General features: G+C 42.7%; 1 protein-coding gene across 2 annotated transcripts in view; it reads left to right on the plus strand.

Annotated features, from left to right (window-relative positions):
• KCNAB1 (potassium channel, voltage gated subfamily A regulatory beta subunit 1) overlaps positions 1-23,084 on the plus strand; it is a 323,567-nt gene that overhangs the window by 110,737 nt on the left and 189,746 nt on the right. Inside the window, exon 1 of one of the 2 annotated variants that reach the window (XM_005874427.2) lies at positions 4,186-5,375. The exons of the other annotated variant lie outside the window; for it this stretch is intronic. Within the exon in view, the coding sequence (XP_005874489.1) occupies positions 5,158-5,375 (218 nt within the window). The 5' untranslated portion in view covers positions 4,186-5,157. Of the gene's footprint in view, positions 1-4,185; positions 5,376-23,084 lie in introns of those variants that run through there. 2 annotated transcript variants of the gene reach the window in all.

Raw genomic sequence — 23,084 nt, forward strand, 5'->3', positions numbered from 1 at the left:
TCCCATTTGTTTATTTTCTTTTTAGTTTCCATTGCCCTAGGAGCTGTATCAGTGAAGATATTGCTTCAGCATATGTCTGAGATTTTGCTGCCTGTGTATTCCTCTAGTGAACTTACAGAAAGAGAGATTTAAAAAACAATCCCATTTACCATCGCACCAAAAAAATTAAGATGCCTAGGAATAAATTTAACTAAGGAGGTAAAAGACCTGTATTCAGAAAACTACAGGAAACTGAAAAAAGAGATAGAGGAAGACATAAACAGATGGAAGAACATAAGGTGTTCATGGATTGGTAGAATCAACATCATTAAAGTGTCCATACTACCCAAAGCAATCTATAGATTCAATGCAATCCCCATTAAAATACCAACGGCATATTTCACAGACCTAGAGAGAACTCTCCAAAAATTTATCTGGAATAAAAAAAGACCCCGAATAGCTGCAGCAATCCTGAGAAAGAAGAACAAAGTAGGAGGGATCTCAATACCAGATATCAAGCTGTATTACAAAGCCACTGTTCTCAAAACTGCCTGGTACTGGCACAATAACAGACATGTAGACCAATGGAATAGAATAAAGAACCCAGAAATCAACCCAAACCACTATGCTCAGTTAATATTTGACAAAGGAGGCAAGAACATTCAATGGAGTCAAGACAGTCTCTTCAATAAATGGTGCTGGGAAAATTGGACGGATACATGCAAAAAAATGAAACTAGACCACCAACTTACACCATACACAAAAATAAACTCAAAGTGGATAAAGGACTTAAATGTAAGATGGGAAACCATAAAAATACTAGAGGAATCCACAGGCAGCAGAGAGGTATGTTCTTGCACCATTTTTCCTCAGAGGATGCTGAGGTGCAGGGAGGTTGAGAATACTGCTCAGTGGCTCATGGGAGGGAAGGGGGGAACAGAGTTGGGATTCACATCAGCACCAAACTGAACCCACACCCCAGAGCCCTTCCACGTTACCATGAAGACTCCATGATGAGAAGGAGAAGACTGGGTGCAAGTTAAGTAGGCTGTGGTCTGTTCCTTACCAGCTCTGTCACCATGACCCAATGATGACCCTTTGGCATTATTTCCAAAGAATTCCAAATGTCAGGTAATAAATAGAGACCAGCTCAGACCACGATGGAATTGCAGAGTTAGTGGTAATGAGGCTTTATGTAATCCTGTACTCCACATCTCTCTGAAAAAGCACTTCATGGGATCTGTAGAACAAGAGAGGGTCTTGGAAATAAAAATTTCCAAGTGATAGAGAAGGGGCAGAGAGAACTATAACAACACCCGAGGTCACAGAGATAGTGGCATCTCTGGGTTGGGAACCCAGGCCTTCAGCTGCTGTTGCAGGCCTCTCTCCACAGCGTTTTTCTCCCTCTGTATGTGTCTTTGTCCTAATATCCTCTTCTTATATGGATGCCAGTAATGTAGGATTAGGGCCCACCCTAATGACCTCATTTTACCTAAATTACCTGTCTAAAGATCCAGTCTTCAATACAGTCACATTCTGAGATACTTACTGGGGGTCAGGACTTCAACATATGGATTGGGGAGGACCCATAACAATATATCTGTTTCTATCTATATATCTATGTCTATATCCATGTCTATATGTGTATATACAAATCATCATTTGTGGGGTTTATTTGAACCTGAAATAATAATGGTGAGAACTCCTCCAAATCCTATTGTGTGACAGTGAAAGCATACATATTCCAAATCCAATTTCCCCAGCTTAATTAGCATGTGGCCCGTTAGCACAAACCTATTAGGAATGAGCATTCTCACAGTCAACTATTATCTAATTTCCGAGCTCCTGAGACCTACTGCTCCATTAATGTTGGAAGGGTGAGCACAGCTGGGGTAAGTCACCATGCTGCTGGCTGGCTGTCAGAAAGCCCATGTGGAGTCAGATCTGAAAAGGTGCACTGTGGGCAGCAAGAAAGGGGCTTGTGCTGCGAGCATTCCTCGGGCCTCCGTTACTGGACTCTCTTTGAGACACATACTAGAGGCTGGAACGAACACCTGTCTCTACACAAGAGGTGCAGACGTGAATGTGGGACAGTTACTCCTTTTAAGTGTTCAGGCTAGAAAGGGCAGACTTTTGTGTGAAACTAGAAAGGGCAGACTTTTCTTTCTTCCTTTCTTTTTTTTAAGGAATGTTTATCCAAGAATTTGGCATATTCCAACACTCTTCTCTCCTTCCTTCCTCCCCACCCCCACCCCCCTTATCTCTCTTGCTCAATTATTTATTGAGTGAGGGCCTGCTGTGCACGAGGCACTCTGCTAGGTCCTGTGGGAGATAAAGGGATGACTCAGTGGGGCTCTGCCATGCATGTTTTAATTCTGATAACCTGTTCCCTGTTCTGCTTTTGGTTATGTGTCCCGGCCTTGCTCTGCTAATTCTTGGCAAACCTAAAAGCCACTTCGGTGAACAGCGTCAAAGCTTCTGAACCCTTGACATTCCCCTCCTCCCTGTAGGATTGACAGCACCTCCTGTCCCCCAGCCACTGGCTCCTGACCCCTCTGGCCCTGTGATGATCACTGTGCTCATCTTGCCTCCCAGGCTGCTTTATTTTGTCCTTTTTATGAGCTGTTCCCTCTGATTCCTTCCACTTCTTCCTCCTCTCACTGTGACTCTTTTCCTGATCCACACTGATCATTTCCAATGAGCCAGCTTAGTGTGAAAGAAGAAAGGATCTAGTGATCTGCTTCCTCTTTGCCCACTGTTACTTATTCTAGGGAACAAAGATATTGCTTGAAGAATTCCTTCCTTAGAGTTGAGGGTAAAAACCAGGCCTCCTAGGTTCATTTGTTCTTTGCTAAAGCCCTCACCCCATCCTAAAGTTACTTCCCAGCCACTGAACATGGGGCAGGATGTTAATTTTTTTTCAAGTAAGAGTGGGAAGGGCATGGAGTGTAAAGAATGAGATTTTACAATGAGATTAAACCTTATGTGCAGGTTATAAAATGTTAAAATTCATACCTGAAATAGAATTCAAAGCAGGCACAGGTTCTACTTGAAAATTTAATTCTTACAACTTAATTTGGCTGGGAAGAACTTGATGTTTTTTTATCATATAGACACCGCCAGAGCGTGTGTTCTCCCTACGCTGCCAACCCCTGGGAGACAGCCTCCCTCCTCCCCTGCTAATCAAATTCATGCCCTTGGCAAAGTCCTACCCCTCTCTGAGGGCTGCCTGGGCATCCATGAACTCCCTGAGGTCCAGCCTCTGTAAGTCATCTTTGCACCTCAATTACAAAGTCAGATACTTAGTAGGTTCTCAATAGAAGTGTGGGAAATCAAGAAATGAGACTTTCTCCCCTCCTAAACCCCAGGGTGTTTAGTGTCTGCACAACTCATTCAAAAACTAACGTGCCTCCCACATTGTTAATGAGCCCCTTTGAGAGGTCAAGGGGGGAAAAGGGAGACATATGTAATACTTTAAACAATAAAGAATTTAAATTAAAAAAAAAAGATGGAATGCTTTGTCCTTTCCACCCAGATTGCCGGTTCCTTGGGGAGAAGGACAGTGTTTCATTTTTCTCTCCGTATTCCTCTTCACTGCCTAGTGCAGGGATGGCTCACAAATATTGTCGATTTGAACCCTGTTCCTTGTTGCTTGACAGCAGTGTCTGTTGGGAACCATGCTTCGAAAACCGATTTTGCAGAAGCCACAATTTTGTTGTAAATACATCTACACAAGGAGTCTGGCTTCCAAGCACTTTGAATGGAGAGATACGTGGTTATGGGCCCGTTGGTGCTCAGTTTGACGCAACTGCATTTATGGAGCAGTTGCTCTGCACCTGACACTGCCCCGGGCGATGCTCCCGCCTCCCATCTCGCTGCTCACCCCTGATCTGGGGACAGTGCTTGTCCAGCTGGCCATAGATGACCAGGGGGTAGTGCACATGCTTCCAGACACCAGGCCTGGACCCTGCTGGGTGGTCATGGGGACCTGCTGCTTGCCCAGTGCAGGCCCCTTTGGGGTGGTGCCAGCTTGCTGCCTCCTCCCCCATCCTTGGCCCTCCCTTGGGAGCCAGAATAGATTTTGCAGCGAGTTCCATGACTTGACTCCAAAAAGTCTGCACTGTGGCTTTTCAGGAAACTTCAAACTTATCTGCTTAAGAAATAATGCAAAGGGGAAATGAATGCTGGCAAGGCTAATAGGGATTTCCGGCTGTGTCTTCCCAAGCCAGCCGGCCGGTCAGAGTATTCCCGTGTTAATTCACTGGCATGATATTGACCGCAGCACCCCTTCCCCGCCCCCCCTCTGTCATCCCCCAGTTCCAACTGTTGTGCTGCAGCAGGATTTGGGTTGAATCTGGGCAGAGTCCCCCTTCCCCCCCTTTTAGGAGCAGCCCTCGGGATTCTGTTACCGCACGAGCCTGTGAAAGTGATCCTCGCCTTCCCTTGCACACAAAGGCAGGAGCTCTTTAAGGGAGCTGCCTGCTCCTCCGCACAGCTGCAAGCCAGGGCTCCTGTGGGCTCAGCCACCCAAGCTTTGGCCTGAACATGAGTGGGGAGGGGTCTTGAGGAGCCCCCAGGACATCCCGGAGCGGGGCAGGGAGGGAGCAGGCAGTCTGCGCGGATGGAGACCACCGGTCCCCGGGGATCGGATTAGGATTAGCCGCTGCTCGGGATGCTCTGCGCGCCGCTTGAGCATCCTGCCTGTGGTCCAGAGGGTGCGGGCAGCGCGCGCTGCGGAATGCCTGCGTGGATTTGACCCAGCGCCCAGAGGCGAGCCCGCATTCGGACACGGCGGATGGGCTTCCGGCCGGGCTGCGCGCAGGCAGCACGAACGCTCAGCTCCAGGCGGCTGCGAAAGCCTCCCGGCTGCATGGATTTGGCTGTTTCATCAGCGGAGATTCCTACCCGGGAGGATCGGAGAGCTCGGTCCGCGCTCCAGCTGTGACAACTTCGGGGCTGGCTGCTGACTTCTGTGGGGTCCGGGCTCTGTCGTGCCCTGCAGCCGCTCCTGCCGCTCCCCGCCCCGAAGTCTGCTGCCAGGACTCCCCTGATCGCATCCCCAGCAAGGGGGCCAAGGAGGGGTTAAAAGACGAGCAGAAACCCTCCCAACTACTCAACCTCTCGTGACTGCCTGGGTTCGGGGGTTCTGAGAGGGACCGTGCGCTGCCCGGGGAAGCGATGCAAGTCTCCATAGCCTGCACAGAGCACAATCTGAAGAGCCGGAATGGTGAGGACCGACTTCTGAGCAAGCAGAGCTCCAACGCCCCCAATGTGAACGCAGCCCGGGCCAAGTTCCGCACGGTCGCTATCATCGCGCGCAGCCTGGGGACCTTCACCCCTCAGCATCACATTTCTCTCAAAGAGTCCACCGCCAAGCAGACTGGCATGAAATATAGGTATGGATGTAAGCTTTCCTCTCCCCCGGGGTTGCCGGGGTCTGTACAGGTGCAGTGGACACAGTTCATCAGGTTTGCAAAGTGACTTACTTATTGGTGGGTCATTAATTTAGAATTCTCAGGTGTCCCTGATATAGCTCCTTAGGAGGGTAGGAAACCCACATTGTGGTGTGTGTGCATAGGATTTGAAAACATGCAGATCATTTTGTATATTCTGAAGTGTTAGGTACACCTTGGGAGCTGTATGCAATCTAGTCTGCAGGGAATAACACAACTGCTGGGATCTGGTTTTGAGATCAGGGTAGCTTTTCAGCAGCATGTGGTTGTCCTAGTTTAGGGTACAGACTGTAGTTTCTGTGATTCTAGGATTAAAAATAGTTTCCCATCTAGTACTCGTTCTTATTTATCTCTTGAAAGATCACGGTAACAAATGCTACAAAAGGTTTTGAGGAAGTTTTGTTGCAAATTAGATTGAAGACTGACATTTAAATCTAAATTTAAGTAAAATGTAGACGCTGTTGTGAAGTATGGAGGAAAAGTCCGTTGTTGTAATACTACTAGTTTCCTCATAAATTTTTAAGGTCACTCTTCCTCTGTAGTTTTCCGTAGTTGAAAATCCTCATGGTGATAGTTGATGCTCTCTTAAATAGGGAATGACTTACATTTGAGGAGTAGAAAATTGCATTATTCAGTTATATGTCTCCTGCCTCTGCTTTGCACTGAAGTTTCCTGACTTTATTGCTCTTAAACTACTGTGTTTCTAATATCAAAGAATGTTTGCAAACGTTGAGGAGAAAAGCTAGTGAAGCATGTTCCAAAGGCTTTGGTTACCCTAACATGCAGATAGGATTTTGTCAATGATTTACATTTAACTGTCCAGCCTCTTTCTTAGGAACCAGGTTTTAGGATAGCAGGAATGCAATGCAATTAAAATAGTGCACACCCAAGATTGTTTCCCAGGTGGGATTTTTGAAATAAGCATTTAAACCAATTTCTATAAAACTTGTCCTTGAAAAAGTTTCTTTGCAGAGTAACAGGAAAGCTTCTTATTGCAAAAAACTTCAGGCACTGTTGTTTTGATATATTTTTGAGGCATTAAGGAAGCAAGCTGTGAGTGGGGGTAAGGGTCAGGGCACTATAAACCATGGCTAAAACCGGACCTCAGCATAATGCAAGCAGCCTGACTCCAGGCAGCTCCGCATGTGTCAGCAGTGTGAGTATCTCCGCTTACCTGATATTCCATGATGGAGAGTGGGGCCCCACAGTGCCAGTCTGCTAACTGAGACTGCAGTCTTGAGTGCCCTGGCACTTTCTATTGCTGCTTCTGTGGCACACACCCAACCCCTGCCCCGAGGACACAGCGCTGCTCTGCATCCGATTCAGCAGCTGAGATGAAGATGGGCTGCTTGCTGCTTTCCTCTGCAGGGCCCCTAGGCACGGGACACTCAGGGTTAAGGCAGATCAGAGAGGTGATTTGAATTGTGGTCTCCAGCATGTTAGCCGCACCACGAGCTTCCTTTTTGTAAACCAGAAGAAACAAAAACCCTTCCTTTCTGGTGGCAGAATTTCCTAGTTGCTTGGGTATCACTGTATTGGAAGAGATTGGTCTTATTATGGCTTTCAGACACAGGAGATTTCTATTAAGGGTTTTCTGGTAATAGTTACTCAGCTCAGATGGGATGATAATTGCCTCTCTTTACCAAAAGGTGTGCAAGTAAGATTCACGTGGGCACCTTTCATTACTGGTAACTAAAACCTGCTCTTTTCTGACAAAAAGGTAGCCACCTGTGGTCTTCAGTGTACTCTGAATTTACTAGTAATATGCTATTTATTGTTTATGGTGACTGGATAAGATACCTGGTCTCCACTGCCCTCTTATGACTTAACCCCTCTCTTTTTCAAATTCTACTCAGAGTGACCTTAGGGAAAAAAATAATGAGATTATGCCAAATGTACACTAAGATTTTCTTAGTGTTGGAGAGACAGAGGTGAGAGGAGAAAGAGGCTAACTATACATTTTAAAAACAATGAAAGGAATTGCTTTATTAGCCCAGTTATCTTTTTTTCTTTGAAAATGATGTCACTAAAATATAATATCCATATGTAGACTATTGATTGATGATAACAAATAGCAAAACATAAAATATGCCATAGAGTTGGGGAGGGAATTGGCTTACGTAAGTGATCAGGAAAAATGTCTGAAGGAACTAGAATGTAAAGTCACTGTCTAATTGTGTTTATAATAATACTTTTATCCTTGTCCTGGCCGGGTGACTCAGTTGGTTGGAGTGTCATCCCGTATACCAAAAGGTCTAAGGTTCGATTCCTGATCAGGGCACATACCCAGGATGCAAGTTCGATTCTCTTTTGGGGCACATACAAAGGAAACTGATCAATCTCTCTCTCTCTCTCTCTCTCTCTCTAGAAGGAAACTGATCAATCTCTCTCTCTCTCTCTCAACATATCCTTGGGTGAGGATTAAATAACAATATTCTTATCCTTGAAAATTATTTCATTAGGCATAGTTTAATTGGGATCCACAAACCCTAGAAGATAAAGATTATAATCTTTTTGTGTATTTTTTGAGGAGAGGGTTCATAGCTTTCATCAGAATTTGAAAAGTGTCTACCTCTCAAAAATTGTCCAAAAGCAGTGTTATAGAGTAAAGAGATATTCATTTAGTCAAAAAATATTTACTGCGCACCTATTCTGCACCAGGAACCTTACTGAACTGGGTGCACAAAGGTATGGAAACCAGGCAAGTTTTGGGGCTTACACTCAGGTTGGGAAAACAAACAAACAAACAAACAAACAAACAATAATGGATTGTAAGACATTCCCATGAAGGATATGTTTTGGCGGGTGATAGTCATGCCTGGGCCAACTTAGTTTATCCGTTTTGAGGCTACCATCTCTGCTTTAGTTTCAGGACTATAACTGCATCTTGGGGCACAGGTAATTGTGCCCATATCTGCCACCTGTTTTTGCCACCCAAGGGACTTCTTTTAGGTACCAATCATGCTGTAAGGTGCTGCCTGGCCATTGAGGACTTATCTATAACCCTGATAAATAAATAGAATGCTTTCTGCTCATATAATGCATTATGATTTTTAAAGCCCAACTCATATCATAGTCTGTGATTACCATTCATTAATCAAGAACTCATGAACTTGGATTTTAGAAATAATATACACTTGTGTGAAGCATCTAAATTCTGCAAGAATAAAGTGCTCAAATCCACTATTAGACCCACACTACCACTGTGCAAGAATCTCGCATAAAATTAGCTATTGTTTCAAGGCTAAGGATGGAAAAATAATCCACGAGAACAATTTGCTACTCAATGATACTGTCAGCCCAAAGAACAAGATTCCACATAATGTTTATCCTGGGGACTGTCCTATATGTAAATAACAGAACTATTTATTACATTACTTAGAGTGTTTACACTTGTGCTTTGTTAATGCGTTTGTATTTCTTTATGTTAATTTTGTGTGTTTTTAATCTCAGACTTCATTAGACCATGCTAGAGTTTGATGTACAATCTGCAACCATATGTGATAGATGTAGATACACACATGAGCCTTTCATCCTAAGAAAGCCAAATCACTCAGAACCGACGTTAAGCCAGATTGGTTTGGTTATTTTTGCTTGTTTGGTTGTTGGTATCATTTTTATAAGTAGAATGATTCAGCTACTAGATTTCACATTGTCTCAGTGCTTTTGTCATTCAGAATTGAGCACATTTGTATTGATGAGCTACCTCCAATTCTATCATTGTTACTTTAGCTCTAGAGCAATTTGAATATTGATGGATGCAATTTCATTGAGAAAAATTTTCTCTGTAACACATACATTCACATCAATATAGTCTTGTGCTGTATAGTTACATAAGACATGTTAAAATTCTTAAGAGGATTCTTTACCAGAAATATTGCCTGAGCAATAATCTGAATTCCACTAAAAAACTTCTTTTTCCAGTTTTTTAGGTCAATCACATTGCCACTTCTGTCATTTAAAAGTTTTTAAAATAATTATAGATTCATAGGAATTCACACACACACACACACACACACACGGAATTTCCTTGTACCTTTAATCCAGTTTTTTTTTCTAGTGGTCATATCTTATATAACTACAGTACAACACCAAAACTAGTAAATGGACATTGGTACAGTCCACAGAATTTAATCATTTTATACGAGTTACATATATACTCATGTGTGTGTGTTTATATGTCTACAGTTTCATCACCTGTGGAAGTTGTGTAACTATCACCACCATGAAGAAGCAGAATTGTTCCATTATCACAAGGCTCCCTCAAACTACCCTTTTATAGCCACAGCCACACACTCCTCCCCAATCCCTAATCTTTGGCAACCACTAATTTGTGATCCATCTCTACAATTTTGTTTATTCAAAAACCTTATATAAATGGAATCATACCGTTTTTTTAATATTTGGGAGTTGGCTTTTCCCCCCACTTAGCATAACCCCTTTGAGACCCATCCAAATTGTTGTGTGTATCAATAATTCATGTCTTTTCATTGCTAAGTAGTCTTCTGTGGTGTGGATGTTCCACAGTGTTTTTTAACCATTCATCCACTGAGGGACAATCAGGTTGGTGTCATTGTTACTTTTAGGATGCATTAGAAACCATGAGATTATAACATTATTTCCAAGTCACTTAGTAGCTCAGAATATAACATTCAAACTACTTAACAGGCACCTGAGGTCCTTCATGGTCTGATTTCCATCATGCTTTCCCATTGCTATTCTTTGTTTTCTCATTTTACCGCCAACTTCATGCTTGAGGTAAGGACTGCTCATGGTACCCTGAACCTTCTTGTGTGTTTTTTTATGTCTCTGTATCATTTTTCACACTGGTCCTTCTGTCCTGGAATGCTCCTACCCCTCTTGACAAGTCAGGCAAACTCCCATAGCTTTCCCATTGCTATTCTTTGTTTTCTCATTTTACCTCCAACTTCATGCTTGAGGTAAGGACTGCTCATAGTACCCTGAACCTTCTTGTGCTGTTTTTTTTTTTGGTCTCTGTATCATTTTTCACACTGGTCCTTCTGTCCTGGAATGCTCCTACCCCTCTTGACAAGTCAGGCAAACTCCCATGCATCCTCCAAGACCCAACTCAAGCATAATCTTCTATGTGAAACCCTTGGCTCCCTCCCATATAGCATTACTCTTTACTGCCTTCACTGCATTTGGTTCTTACTTCTGTTATTGAAACGATTGATTGCATGGTGCTGGTATTATATATCTGCATCTGTGTCTTCCCCATCAGTCTGTGAGCAGCATGAGGTCTGAATTTTATTCACCTCTGTAACCTGGCACCTAGCACATAATAGTTACTTAGAAAATGACTACACATGTGGGGCACTCTGCTAAGTGTTGCAGATACAGAGAATGAGAGTCCTTTCTGGAATATTTACAGTTTAGTCTGACTAGTTTTCTACACAAAGGGCTGCCTATGTTAAGGGATACAAAGAATAAATCTTGCAGTAGTTTGAGGAGACCTCATTCACCAGGGCTGCCATAGTCAGGGAGAGGTTTCATGAAAAAGGTGAGTAGTGGAGCTTGGTATTGAGGAAGGAGAAATACCAAGATGAGCAGAGAGGAGGAGGACAACAGCTTTCATCAGGGGAAACAGCATGTCCCAGAGACTGCATGGAGTGGTGAGAAGTCATGGAATAGGGTGGAGGGTTTGTGCGGGCAAGTAGTGAGAGAGCATATTGTAGAGTTAAAGAGGGATGAGATGATGGTGCCTTGGAGGTCCGGGTAAGTAAGTTAGACAGGAGGTAAACATCAGCAATGGTGGAACCTCTATAGGTTTTTGATCAGGGTGTCTGGTTACACAATTCTGTCAAGAGAGGCTTAAACTGGCAGTTGCTCACAAAAGGAAATTCATGGTCTCACTTCCCACTCCATATTTTACATTTGAAATAAGAGAATTTATGTTGAATTCTGTAGCACTCCCTATTTTTCTATGTAGAATCAAGACCACCTAGAAAAGACACAGAGCAGGTGCCTTCCCCATGCCATTCCTATCCCAGCCCCTTTATTAAAGCGCAGGTCTCATCCACTGTTCTTTACCTCCTACGAATGGTGGGCAGACTTTGAGTCAAAGCAATTGAAGTGAGATCAGTCTTGCCAGCCCATTACGTAAAAGGGACCGTGTGTGTGTGTGTGTGTGTGTGTGTGTGTGTGCGCCTCCGTATAAGGAAAAGTGGGAGGAAATAGGTGGGCTGAAGTGGAAGAGGAGAAGAGCCAGCTCTGTGGCTGTGTTTCAAATAGAAATATTTGATTTTAGTCCAGAGAAGAGAGCAGCTTGGTTACTTAAAATGCCATTTATTTTTTTCCTCTTTTTTGGTAAAGAGTACAGTTGTCATTCCCACTGACTCCCATCATGGGTGTGGGCTTTCCTCTCTTCCTCAAAGCAAAATGCTGAGAATGGGGAGGAACCTTCCTGAAAATTAGTTGCTGACTCAATCTCATGGAGTTTATTCCACCTCTGCAAAGCACCAGTCAGAAGTCTGGCATCCATGGGATGGTGAGAAAATGGTAGGAGGGAGGGAGCCTCCTGGAAGTTGTCAGGCAAAAGCAGTTCCAGGTCCATGGCTGTGTGTGTGTGTGTGTGTGTGTGTGTGTGTGTGTGTGTGTGTGTACATGTGCAAGGGAAGGCATCCATCCAGTGTTTCCAGAAGCAGCGCATCATCTAGCTGCAATCTTTAACTGGGTTGCTTCAAATAGAGTCCTTGATCCCAAATCTACCTAATAACCCCCTTTAGAAGTGCCCTCATGTTAATAGGTATCCTTCTTAAAAATGTTCTGAAAACATTTCAACTTGAGGTAATTTGAGAAATGTTCTGAGAGCAGAAGAAAACAGCATTAGATTCAAAAGGAAAATCAGATGAATAAATTTGACTGATTTTTCAAATTCATTTTATCAAATTCATTGTCTATTATTAGTCTATTAATTGATGAATAGTATGAGGTTTGAGTGCAGTGAATCTGATTAAAATATATGACTCTTGGTTTCCTTGAGTATTACTCAAAACTCCTTTTGGGAGAGGAAACCCCTTTGTGAAAAGAATTGAATTCACAAGCATCAATTCATACTTTTCCTACAAGAATGTCACAGTCATTATGATAGTTATAGACATAAAAAAAGGGTTCGATGTTGCAAATTAATCATGTTGTGTGCTTAATAAACATCACTGTCACCAGTTTTCCACTCTTCTCAGTATTAGGAAATAGAGCGATAGAGACTGAGGAATTTAAGGCAAAGGTCTTCAAAATTCCCATTTCAGTATTGAGAATGATTGACTAATCTTGTGCGATCACTAGTAATGAATGCGTGAGCAGCGGCATCCACAGGGAGGGGACTTCAGGTGCCATCTAGTTCAGTCACCTTGGTTTACAGAGAACGGCCAGTTCCTTGGCCAGAGCTACTCGGAGAACAGATGGGAGGGTCAATGCCAAGCTCAGGTCTCCTGACATCATGAGTAGGATTCGCGCACACCTTTAGTTTCTATGTTGCAACTTCTTGGTTTTGCCCCATGTTTTCAACACAGGAGAGAAGCACAGTGCATTAATGCTTCTAGAAGGGACAATTCCCTCTGACACATATGCACAGTTTGCAGTTTAGCTTTTATCTCTAGAAGCAGCAAAGCCATGCTGTGCACTGAGAGAGCCAGATCAGCTTTTTTCACCGCCTGCAGAGCTGTGAGGACCCCAAAGTATCCCCACGATAGCCTTTGACTTGTACATTTTCTGAAGCTGGCCATAAATTAGTTTCCAGGTGACAGTGTGCTTAGCATCACCATTGGTAAAGAACTGGTTTCTCAGAAAGAGCTCTACGAAACCATGGGCACAGTGATTGGATGGTGCAACGTGTCAGTCCTGGATCAGAAATGCTCAAATGGGCATTCAGCACCGAGCATGCTTTACTCTCCTTCATGCTTTCAGAGGTTACTTGGAAACCTTGCTCCTGGGACTCAGAATCAAAGTCCATTTAAAAATCCTCCTTGCAGGTTGATTTTCAGTTACTCAGATTGGAAACCAAAACAGAAGCCCAGCAGTGATTTTTCTTTTTCCCTTAGAATCGACAGCGAGGGAGGTCTCTGAGAGCTCTTGCACGGGCCATCTGGTGCAGCCCTCGTGAGAAATCTGCACAGTTTTTCCAATTTACACTGTGCAGCAAGTACTTGTAAAGGCCCCTGAAGAAATATTGTGTAATCTCCTTTCACAGCAGTCATGAAAAAATTTGGCTCTTCTTTCTAAGAATCAGAATCATTCATTAAGCTCTGAAAATGCTCAGAGGAAGCAATAAGGTGAGGGTGCTTAGATGGCTCGTCTGTTGTCTGGATCCTAACAGTTTAGAAAGTGGAAATAGAAGATTGAGGGGCAAGAAAGCAAGGGCACCGCAGTGGGGCAAGGGGGAGGGGCACTCAGTGGCATGTGGAGGACCCCCCACCCCTGGGACACCAGGGAGGGGACTCCTTCCCATTCTGATTCCAGCACCCGCTCACCTGGCCTGACTGTTCTGCTGCTGAACCATCCAAGAGAGAAAAAAAAGCATTTCCTGAAGTCAAAGTCCTTCTTGCAATTGACTCAGCTCATTTTGAGCTGTATGGAAAGCTTCTGGGTCTGTCCTTGATTGAAATAGAAAATGAGCAGCTATAATTTCCTGCCTCGTAAGGCTTCTGGTACTTGAAAACCATTACCACGACAGCCTCCTAATTCCAAGATGGTTCTCATCCTTTCCTCCTAGATTTCGTTTTCCGACTCCCAGTTGTAATTATGGCTGGCATTTAAACCCTCTACAGCATGACTACATCGCCTTGAAGTCCTCCAGAGCTGGACACAGTTCGAAGTAAAAGTCTAGACTTTTTAATACAGAATAGCAAGATCGCCTAATAATAGAAGCAAACTCTATCTCCTTGTTTGCATTTCGTGGTCATGCTTACTGTATTTGGAGAAAAATCCTTTTAATATTTTGAGGCAATCTTTGAAAAATTTGCTGTGAAACATTTTTTTTAAAAAAGATTCTAACCTATTTGCTAGAATTGTGGAGGATGGCTGTGCTGATACATAGTAATTCTTGTAGGATCGTCAGCTCTAAATATCATAATGGTGATAACTGATGTCTCTTGAGTTGAAGAAGCATGAAAAGGTCAACTTTAATCTATAAGTTTCAGTGCTGGTTGAGTATCCACATAAAAACTAACAAGGTATAGTACAATTAATTTGACTTTTTATGGACTCTTATAGAGAAGTGTTTTTCAATCTAGCAGGTTTAAATGTAAAGGCAAGTGCGCATGGCTAGTCTTATTAACAAGAGAAGTTTTCTGCATTTGTAATTACCACCTTCCAGGAGAGCATCCCAGAAGGGACTCAGTTGCAGTGTTCTTCATGATGAGTTTGTATGTACTGGAAGGCCCATTTGGTTTAAAAGAGCTCTTATGTAAGAAAAGCAAGCTTTCCCCTGAAGAACATATGCTAATAAAATACCCTCTTTCCCATTTCTTTGAAATTAGTTTCCACTTTAAACTTGGTTTTTATGCCACTGGGTTTTGTTGGTAGTGTCTTTGGCCTGAGAGCAGAGCAGCAAGCTTATTATAAAAATCAATCACGTAAATAATACGACTTTAATGAATGTGCCTTCTCTCTCTCTCAACTCAAGAACCAGCAACGCATTCCCTTGAGGCATTTGATGAACATAAACCTCTTTGACTGGCCATTACTCTGTTTCCTACCTCTTCACGCATGAGCGCTTCCGTATCATCTTGTATATACTGAAAAGGCTGAAAATCCAGAAGTCTTAGTCCAATTCCAGAGGGTGTTCATCTTGGATATAGGATTAGTTTTAATGAAGAGAAAATAAATGAAGTGTAAAGGGACTCAAACAGAAAGTGGGTGTTGGGAAATTCATGGCCTCACTTCTCACTCAATAGTGGCTTATCTTTTGTTTCCAAGGAAGAAGGTTAAGGTTTCAATTTCCCTCAAATATAATTTCTCCAAAAGGTCTAGACTTTTCAATAGAGAATAGCAAGTGTCATGAATTAGGATATGAACAACTCAGGAGGCCTGGATCTCAGTCCAGAAAAGCACAGGATCATTCTTAACCACAAAAACCAGCGCACACGTGCCTGGGGACTCCAGCCTCCACCAGATGTTTCCTGCGGGCTTTAGCAGGACCTTCTGTGGTCCTATTTCAAAACAAGAGGTGATTTAAAAGGGGTCCAGCAAGAATCCTTAGTTTTCTATCCTGCAACAAACTGCCATGAAATTAGTGCCTTAAAACAACACAAATGCATTCTCTTACAGTTCTGGAGTCTGAAGCCTAAAATCAAGGTATCGGCAGGGCTGTGTTCCCCCTGAAGGCTGCAGGGTAGGAATTAATTTCCCTCCCTTTTCCCAGTTCCAGAGGCCACTTGCATTCCTTAGCTCCTGGCTCCTTCATCCACCTTCAAAGCGCATCTCTTCAACTTCTGATTTTGTCTTCACCTCTTTCTCTCAGTTTGATACCCTGGTCTTCCCTTGACAAAGCCTGTTGTGATAGCGCTGGGCCCAATGGGTAATCCAGGATGACCTCTCCATCTTGAAACCTTTAACTTAATCACCTCTGCAATGTCCCGTTTACTATGTAAGGTAATATTATTGACAAATTCCACGAATTAGGACATGAACAACTTTCAGGGGCTATTATACAGGCTACCCAACATATCATACAAATATGTGACAAATGAGAGGAGAGAGTGAAAGGAACCCTAAAGTATAAAACATTACATCCTCATCACTTTCTCTAGCATCCAAGACTTATTCAGGTGAGGTGAGACAGCTAAAGTAATAATGAGGTCCTTGAAAAGGCAGGGCACTGGGATTTCAGTGTGTAAGGCTACAGCTAGGTTTTGAATCAGAATAAAAATTCCCTTTTCCAGTGTGTAGCTTCAGTGTGAAGAATTTAAACTGTTTTATCTTGGCCTTGGCAACTACTACAATGGCGGCTACGTATCGCCTGAATCTGCTCTGCTCCTTAGCTCCCCTCAATGCAGCACTTACTAGAAATACCCCTTTTTCCTTTTCCTGTTTTCCTTTCAAGACCAAAGAACAAATGAGAAGGTTTGACATTAGTAGAAAAATCAATAAGTAACCATAAAGATCAGCTGTAATTAAAATTCCGGTGGGTCAACAAGTTATACCCACCTCCACATTTCAGGACGATGACCAGTGAGATATGGACTCCCCCTCCTTCCCAGCACCTGGGATGGTGGGAGCCGCAGCAGCAGCCCACTTTTCATCCTGATGGGGTGCATATGTGAGGCTCTTTGCAAATCTCATAATAGAATTTTACCTTTCCGCCTAGTTCCTACTGTCCCTGCCTCATAGCAGTTGTCATGGCAGTATTGTGGGGGAGGAAAGAAGGTGTTTTTTGCAAGGATGTAAAAACTTTTTCCTGAACTCTTTGTTAAATATTATTCACTTGAAGCCATTAGGTTGGCTAGTCATTTTATTTTCATCACAAAAGGCTTTTATTCTTAGCCATAAAATCTGTACATATTCTGACACAGATTTTCAAATGTTTTAAATCTCATGCAGTTTTCCTCTGTGGAGCTTGGTCTCACCTCCCAATAGAGGAAGCTGGTTGTTACTCAGTTTTTCCATCTCCTTCCAAAGACCCACAGCTCCTCAACCACCGCTTAGAATAGTGGGCTTTGAAGATTACATGTTCTCGATGCCAAATCATTTAAATCTACACCCTCGCTTGGCATGCAAGCAATAAGTACCAGATTGCATCAAATTTGGGGCAAAATAGTAGATCAAAGTAAGTTAGAAAAGAGACTCACTGGAGATTCAGAAATCAGGGGAGTTGAGAGTTAAAACTCAACCTTGGCCTATCATTCATTTTCTTGTGGCCAGATACTGTTTCCTGGAGGCTGTAGGGAAGGCTCTGCTTGAAGGAATTGAGGAAATGATGCCCTAGGGACCCTGCTGACTGTGGACTGAGCTACCGCCCTCAACTATGAAGCTGGGTGCAGTGCATGGGCTGGGATGCAATGGTACGGGAAGTCATTGTAAAGCAGAAATGGGCAGGTGTTGTGGTAGAAGCCTGCACAGGACTAGGCAGCTCCACATGTGTTTTCAACTCAGTGTCATTTTGATATAGACAGGACAGTGAATTTGGAGCCAACAAGAAGCACTAAGCCTCTCATGTAGGGCAGGAAGGAAGGGGAAGAGCCGGACCTACCCTTGCTGCCCACCAAAGTATTACCAATCGGGTCTGTATTCTAACTCAGAGAAGACATTTTCCTTAGGCCTAATGCAAATCCAGCAATGACAACATTGGTTAATGTTGACAGCAGAACAGAAAAATGAGCAAATTGAAGTCTGTATGTTTATTCTGCAAATGAACTCCGCCTGATTTCAGATCATTGGTAGCCACTAATGAAGCAAATATGTGAACTTCAATTTCGCTTCTTAGCAGGAAGGCAATGCTGTCACATGACAATAGCCTTGATCAAAATATTTGACCTTACTTTAGCAGTGATTCATTTTAGGAATAGAAACATTCATAAAATGTGAGTGTATAATTTTTCTTGTTGGTTATTCCTGAGATGGAAATACCTTGGGGACAGTGTTTGACGAGACAAATGCTAATTATCAGCATGTGTGAATAACATACTGCGCCACTAAAAAGCATACTTTATGTTGATTGCCTATGTAAACATTTAAAGCAAGGGATTAAAAGAGCTTAATTAATATTATTTTTATCCTTGAGAAAAACTCTGTAAGGAGGTAGCAAGTAGTGTTAATGCCCATTTTCAGTTACAGCAAATGAGACACAAAACAGAACCTAACAGCATATTGTACAATCCAAAATATCAAACTTTTGGTTTCAATTTTAAATTCTGACAGTGTCTAGCTTGGTTTTTCTTGTAGTGACCAGCATATTGTTTATGCCAATAGTGAATCAGGGTGTAAACAAATCTAACTTTGGCAAATGACATTTCTGGGCAAGGTGCTACTTTCTCCTGGTGGAGTGAGGCAGTGGAATGGTCCAGGTACTCGGTGCCCAGAAAACCAGGGCAGAGATGGGACCAGAGCAGCATCATGGGATGAAGAATGTGCCTTCAGGAGTTCAGAGCTGATCCCAGAATCCACAGGCTGATGTAAAGTTAAGGAACCATATGTTTATTTTTGGCAGTTAAGCTATTAGAAATCTGCATGGGGCGGGGGGGAGGTAAGTGCATCTTCAGGTGTTAATAGGTAAATCAATACATAGCTTAAGGAGCTAACAGGTATTTTGAAGGTGATTTTATGGACAACTATTTGTCATACACATTTGCTCTAGTAAGGTTGTGCGTGTGTGTGTTTAAGGTACAAACACAAAACATGGAGTGATAGTGGTGAATGGCTCTGTGGGAGCATAGCATAGTAGCTAAGGGAACTACAGTGTTCATTTACCCCACTTTGTCTTCACTGGCAAATATCTCTGTGCCCCAATATCTGTAGGATGAACCTAGTAATCAATCCTTTATGGGGTGATTTGGAAGATTGCATGAGATAATTTATGTAAAGTACCAGTTGTTACCCATTATACTTGTCATTAGCATCAATACCAAGGGCAAGAATAAATGAGGCTCTGTGAACATATGGTATGGTCATTGAAATAGGTCTTTTTGTAAACTTTTTGTTTGTTTGTTTAGAATATTCATATCTTAATCATCCCCAGTCCTAGCACAAGTCTGGCATGTTGTAGGTAATCAGTAAAGGTTTGTTGGATGGGTGAATGGATCCATGAAGGTCTAGTTTTCATACTTTCAAAGGCTACCACAAAAATTTTTTACACTATTACTCTTGCGGCTTCAGTGCAGGCTTCATTCTCTACCAGACTTGTCTGGTTCACATTCATGATGAGTCCTCTTTCCTTTGGAAGCAGGAATCCTCTCTGCTTTTGACCTTGGCTGCTGAAGAGCCTGATCTATCTTTGCTGGCTCCCATGGTTTCTGTTATATCTGCTTACCCCCAGCTTGTACCAGAAAAGCATGTGAGGAGGTTCCCAAAGTCATATGGATTACAAAAAAGGGGGGGGGACTCAAACAACAGGGTAAAGACAGGGATCAGGATGCTTGTGACATTTGTGTCATTCAGACTCTAAAGCACAAATACATCCTTGGAAACCATATGCTGGCCACACACTGTGTGCAGGGTCTGGGGGCAAGGATGGGGGGCGGGGACTGCTCGAGTCCTTGTTTTTGTTGATTTTCTGCTAAGAATGAGGGTCTGCATGAGATGGTGACTCCCAAGTTACCATTTTCAAAAAAAGTAAACAATAAAAGCAAGGTGGTTTATAAAACTATATTCATATATATAGATACCTATATTACTATATATAATAAACAGATTAGTCATGCAAAGAGAATACCTTATGAAAAATATGCATTGGGGGCAAATTATACTAATAGACAATATTCACAAGTTCTTATTGGTCAATTAAAAAAATGATATAACAATTCCTAGGCTCCTTCAGTGACTTGGGTTTTGAACAGAATGTGATGTGCAGATGGAGCTGGTTGTCTTCTTCCTATGGCACCTGGCCTTCTCTCAGTGGCTGCAGCAGATGGGGGGTCTGAATTCCCCAAGGGTAAGGCAGCAGGGCCACTTGAGACCCCCAGTCCAGGCCCACTCCCTTCAGCCCACACTGAGCTACAACATTTTCTTCTGAGATCCATGAACAGAAACTGATTGTTTGTACTGGAACGAGATGTGGTGAAACCACTTAAAGATACATATTGACATGTGTGGTCTCTCACTCCATCTCTCCAGTTTCTTTCTTTTTTTTTCATTCAAGCAAGTAGCTGATGCTTTCTTATTTGCAGAAAATGTGGTTTTACATTTCCAAAATTCTAAATCCATTGAAGAGGGTCAGGTTTGAGAGAAGAGGCACTTTCCAGATTCTGTCAAGGTTCTTCTTAGAAGATCCCATGAGCCTTGCTCTCTGGTAGCACCTGAAGAACATAATAGAATCTCAGAGGCAATGGCCCTGTGCTACTGGGGAGACTGGGTCCCCAGCCTGGGGTGTCCAAACCCTCTCAAGATCTATGAAGCTCCCTGAGTGTCTTCAAAATAGCAGAGCTGAGGACCATGTGATCTGGGACAAAGGCCAAGTGGACAGATGACTGGTGATGGGAGGGATTTTCCAAAACCTTAGACCCTCAGACCTTGGCCCAATGCCAGCAGCATGGAGGGAGCCATTATTGTTTGAAAGTTAAATTTTCTGTCAGCTTGGGGGTGGGGTGGGGGGAGCTGAGTTGAAATTAAGTTAATTTTATAGAAAAATTTTAACATGCTTTATTTCTTGCACACCTGAGTTTATGGCCTGAGATTCTCACCTGCTTCTTATGCATTTTGGAAGGTGGACAAGGCAGGTAGGAAGGACAATCCAGGCATTATTTCAAGAAAGAAAGTAAGAAAGCAAGAGCGATGAGGAAGAGAAAAAGTGCTGTATGCTGCAGACACACGAGTCTCCAGGCTTAGCCATGCAGAGGCTCTAGGGATTTGTTTTAAGAACAGCAGAAGTTATTTTTATGGAAATAGGGAACATTTTTATTTGAAATGTTTTCAACATTTTTATTCTGCCTTTACAAAAATAGAAATTATTTATTTGGTTAAAAAGTTCCTTCTGCTGGCATGCTTATGTCTCAAAAGAACAATTCAACGGCCTCCAGTTTAGAAGAAGAGAATGTTATTAAAATTGAAGCAGAGCTGAGGACACAGAGAAATGAAAGACTCTGAAGTTGTCCTGGTGCTGTGATTGCCCCTCTGAGGGAGAAGAGCCAGGAAAAGTGCAGACGTGTAAATAAGGCAGAGCAACACCATCTCATGGAGGCCACTGACGGACCACATTATTACTAAAATATCATGCACTGTTCTAACCACGATATAGCAGGAGTTAGAGGACAGATGTCTGTTATTACTAAACTATGATTCTTAAATCCTTTAAATATTTAATTGTGATTATTCAGAACGGAGTCGGATTGTACAGGGTAAATAGCGCCTAGTAGAGCATCATGCTCATATAGTATATGGATTCTTAATGATTAAGGCCGATATGATTTCGAATGGATGGCTTTATTCAACAAACACTGCCTGAGCTCCACTCTGTGCTAGGCTCTTTTCTGGGTGCTGAGAATAAGGGAATGAACAAAATAGTCTTTGCCTTTTAAAAGATTACATTTTAGATCAGGGAGAAAGAGAAGCAAACTTACTTGGCACAGCAGGAGGTAAGGCCTGCTATGAAGAAAGCAGAGTCCTGAAGTGCACTATTTAAGAGGGTAGACAGGGATTTTTTTCATAACGTTTGATCATGAGCTGGAAGAAGATGAGAGAGCGAGAGCCATTTGGGTATCTGGGGGCAGATCAATTCGGCAGATGAAATAGCAAGCGCAAAGGCCTGAGGGCACTTGCTGCATGTGAGAACAGTTAAGAGTCGAGTGAGGTTGGAGTGGGACAGGGAGAGAGAGGGGCAGCTAGGAGTCAGAGCAGATGGGCCTCGTGGACCATGGTGAAGACGTCTGGGGGCAGATCAATTCGGCAGATGAAATAGCAAGTGCAAAGGCCTGAGGGCACTTGTTGCATGTGAGAAGAGTAAGAGTCGAGTGAGGTTGGAGTGGGACAGGGAGAGAGAGGGGGGAAGCTAGGAGTCAGAGCAGATGGGCCTCGTGGACCATGGTGAAGACTTTGGATTTGCTTCTGAGTGAGATGGAGCCATTGCAGGGTTTTGAGCTGAGGAGTGACAAGGCTTTATAAGGATTGCTCAGGGATCTCAGTGGACAGTGGACTACAGGGGTGCAAGTGCAACTCACAAGGCCAATCAGAAGGATGCTACAGTCATCTTCATGAAAATGAAAATAAGTTGAAATAGGAGATAGGGATGGAAGTGATGAGAAATGGTCAGAACTCAGGTAGACCATCCATGATGATAATGATGAGGACCTCTTACAAATGGAGCTCCTGATCTGGGGCTGTTTACTGTAGTGGTTAAACTTGAGCTTGAATTCAGCTCTGTCACTTACACTGTCTTTGATGCTCAGCTAGCTTTTCATCAGTAAAACGTAGATGATGACAGTATCTGTCTTACAGGTTGTTAAGAGGGTTAAATAAAGGGCTTACTTAGCATAGCATTGGTCTTAACATTTCTACCAGTAGTTTTAATTCTGTCATGTTAATGTTAGAAAGTATCTTACGATGAACATCAAGAATCATTGTAGTCACGTTTCTTTGTTTTGAACAGCAATTATTAAATGGATGGTACATTTGCAATTGCTGGAACATTAGAATTTAGGAAATACAGGGTAAAAATGGGAGCACATCTATCCTGAGGATTTATTAGCATTCGCTCTCATATTTTTACTAAGAATTATTTTTCTTTTTTCATCAGGAATCCTTCCTTATTTTTCTTAGTTTTACTCTCCTAAAAAGAAGAGAAAAAAGTTCACCTCTCCTCTGTCAAACTTCAAACCTGGAAAACAAACATTTCTTCAGGACAGCTAGCAATGTCCTTTTTCTTGCCTTACTTGACTTTCTCTGGCACTATACTGAGTTTAAAATGATAAGTAATTTTTTAAATAAAATGCAAGCACTCAATCATATACATGTTTTATTTCCCTGACACAGGGAATCTGGATTTTA

Source organism: Myotis brandtii, unplaced genomic scaffold (assembly GCF_000412655.1).
Source record: "Myotis brandtii unplaced genomic scaffold, ASM41265v1 scaffold436, whole genome shotgun sequence".
NCBI lineage: Eukaryota > Metazoa > Chordata > Mammalia > Chiroptera > Vespertilionidae > Myotis > Myotis brandtii.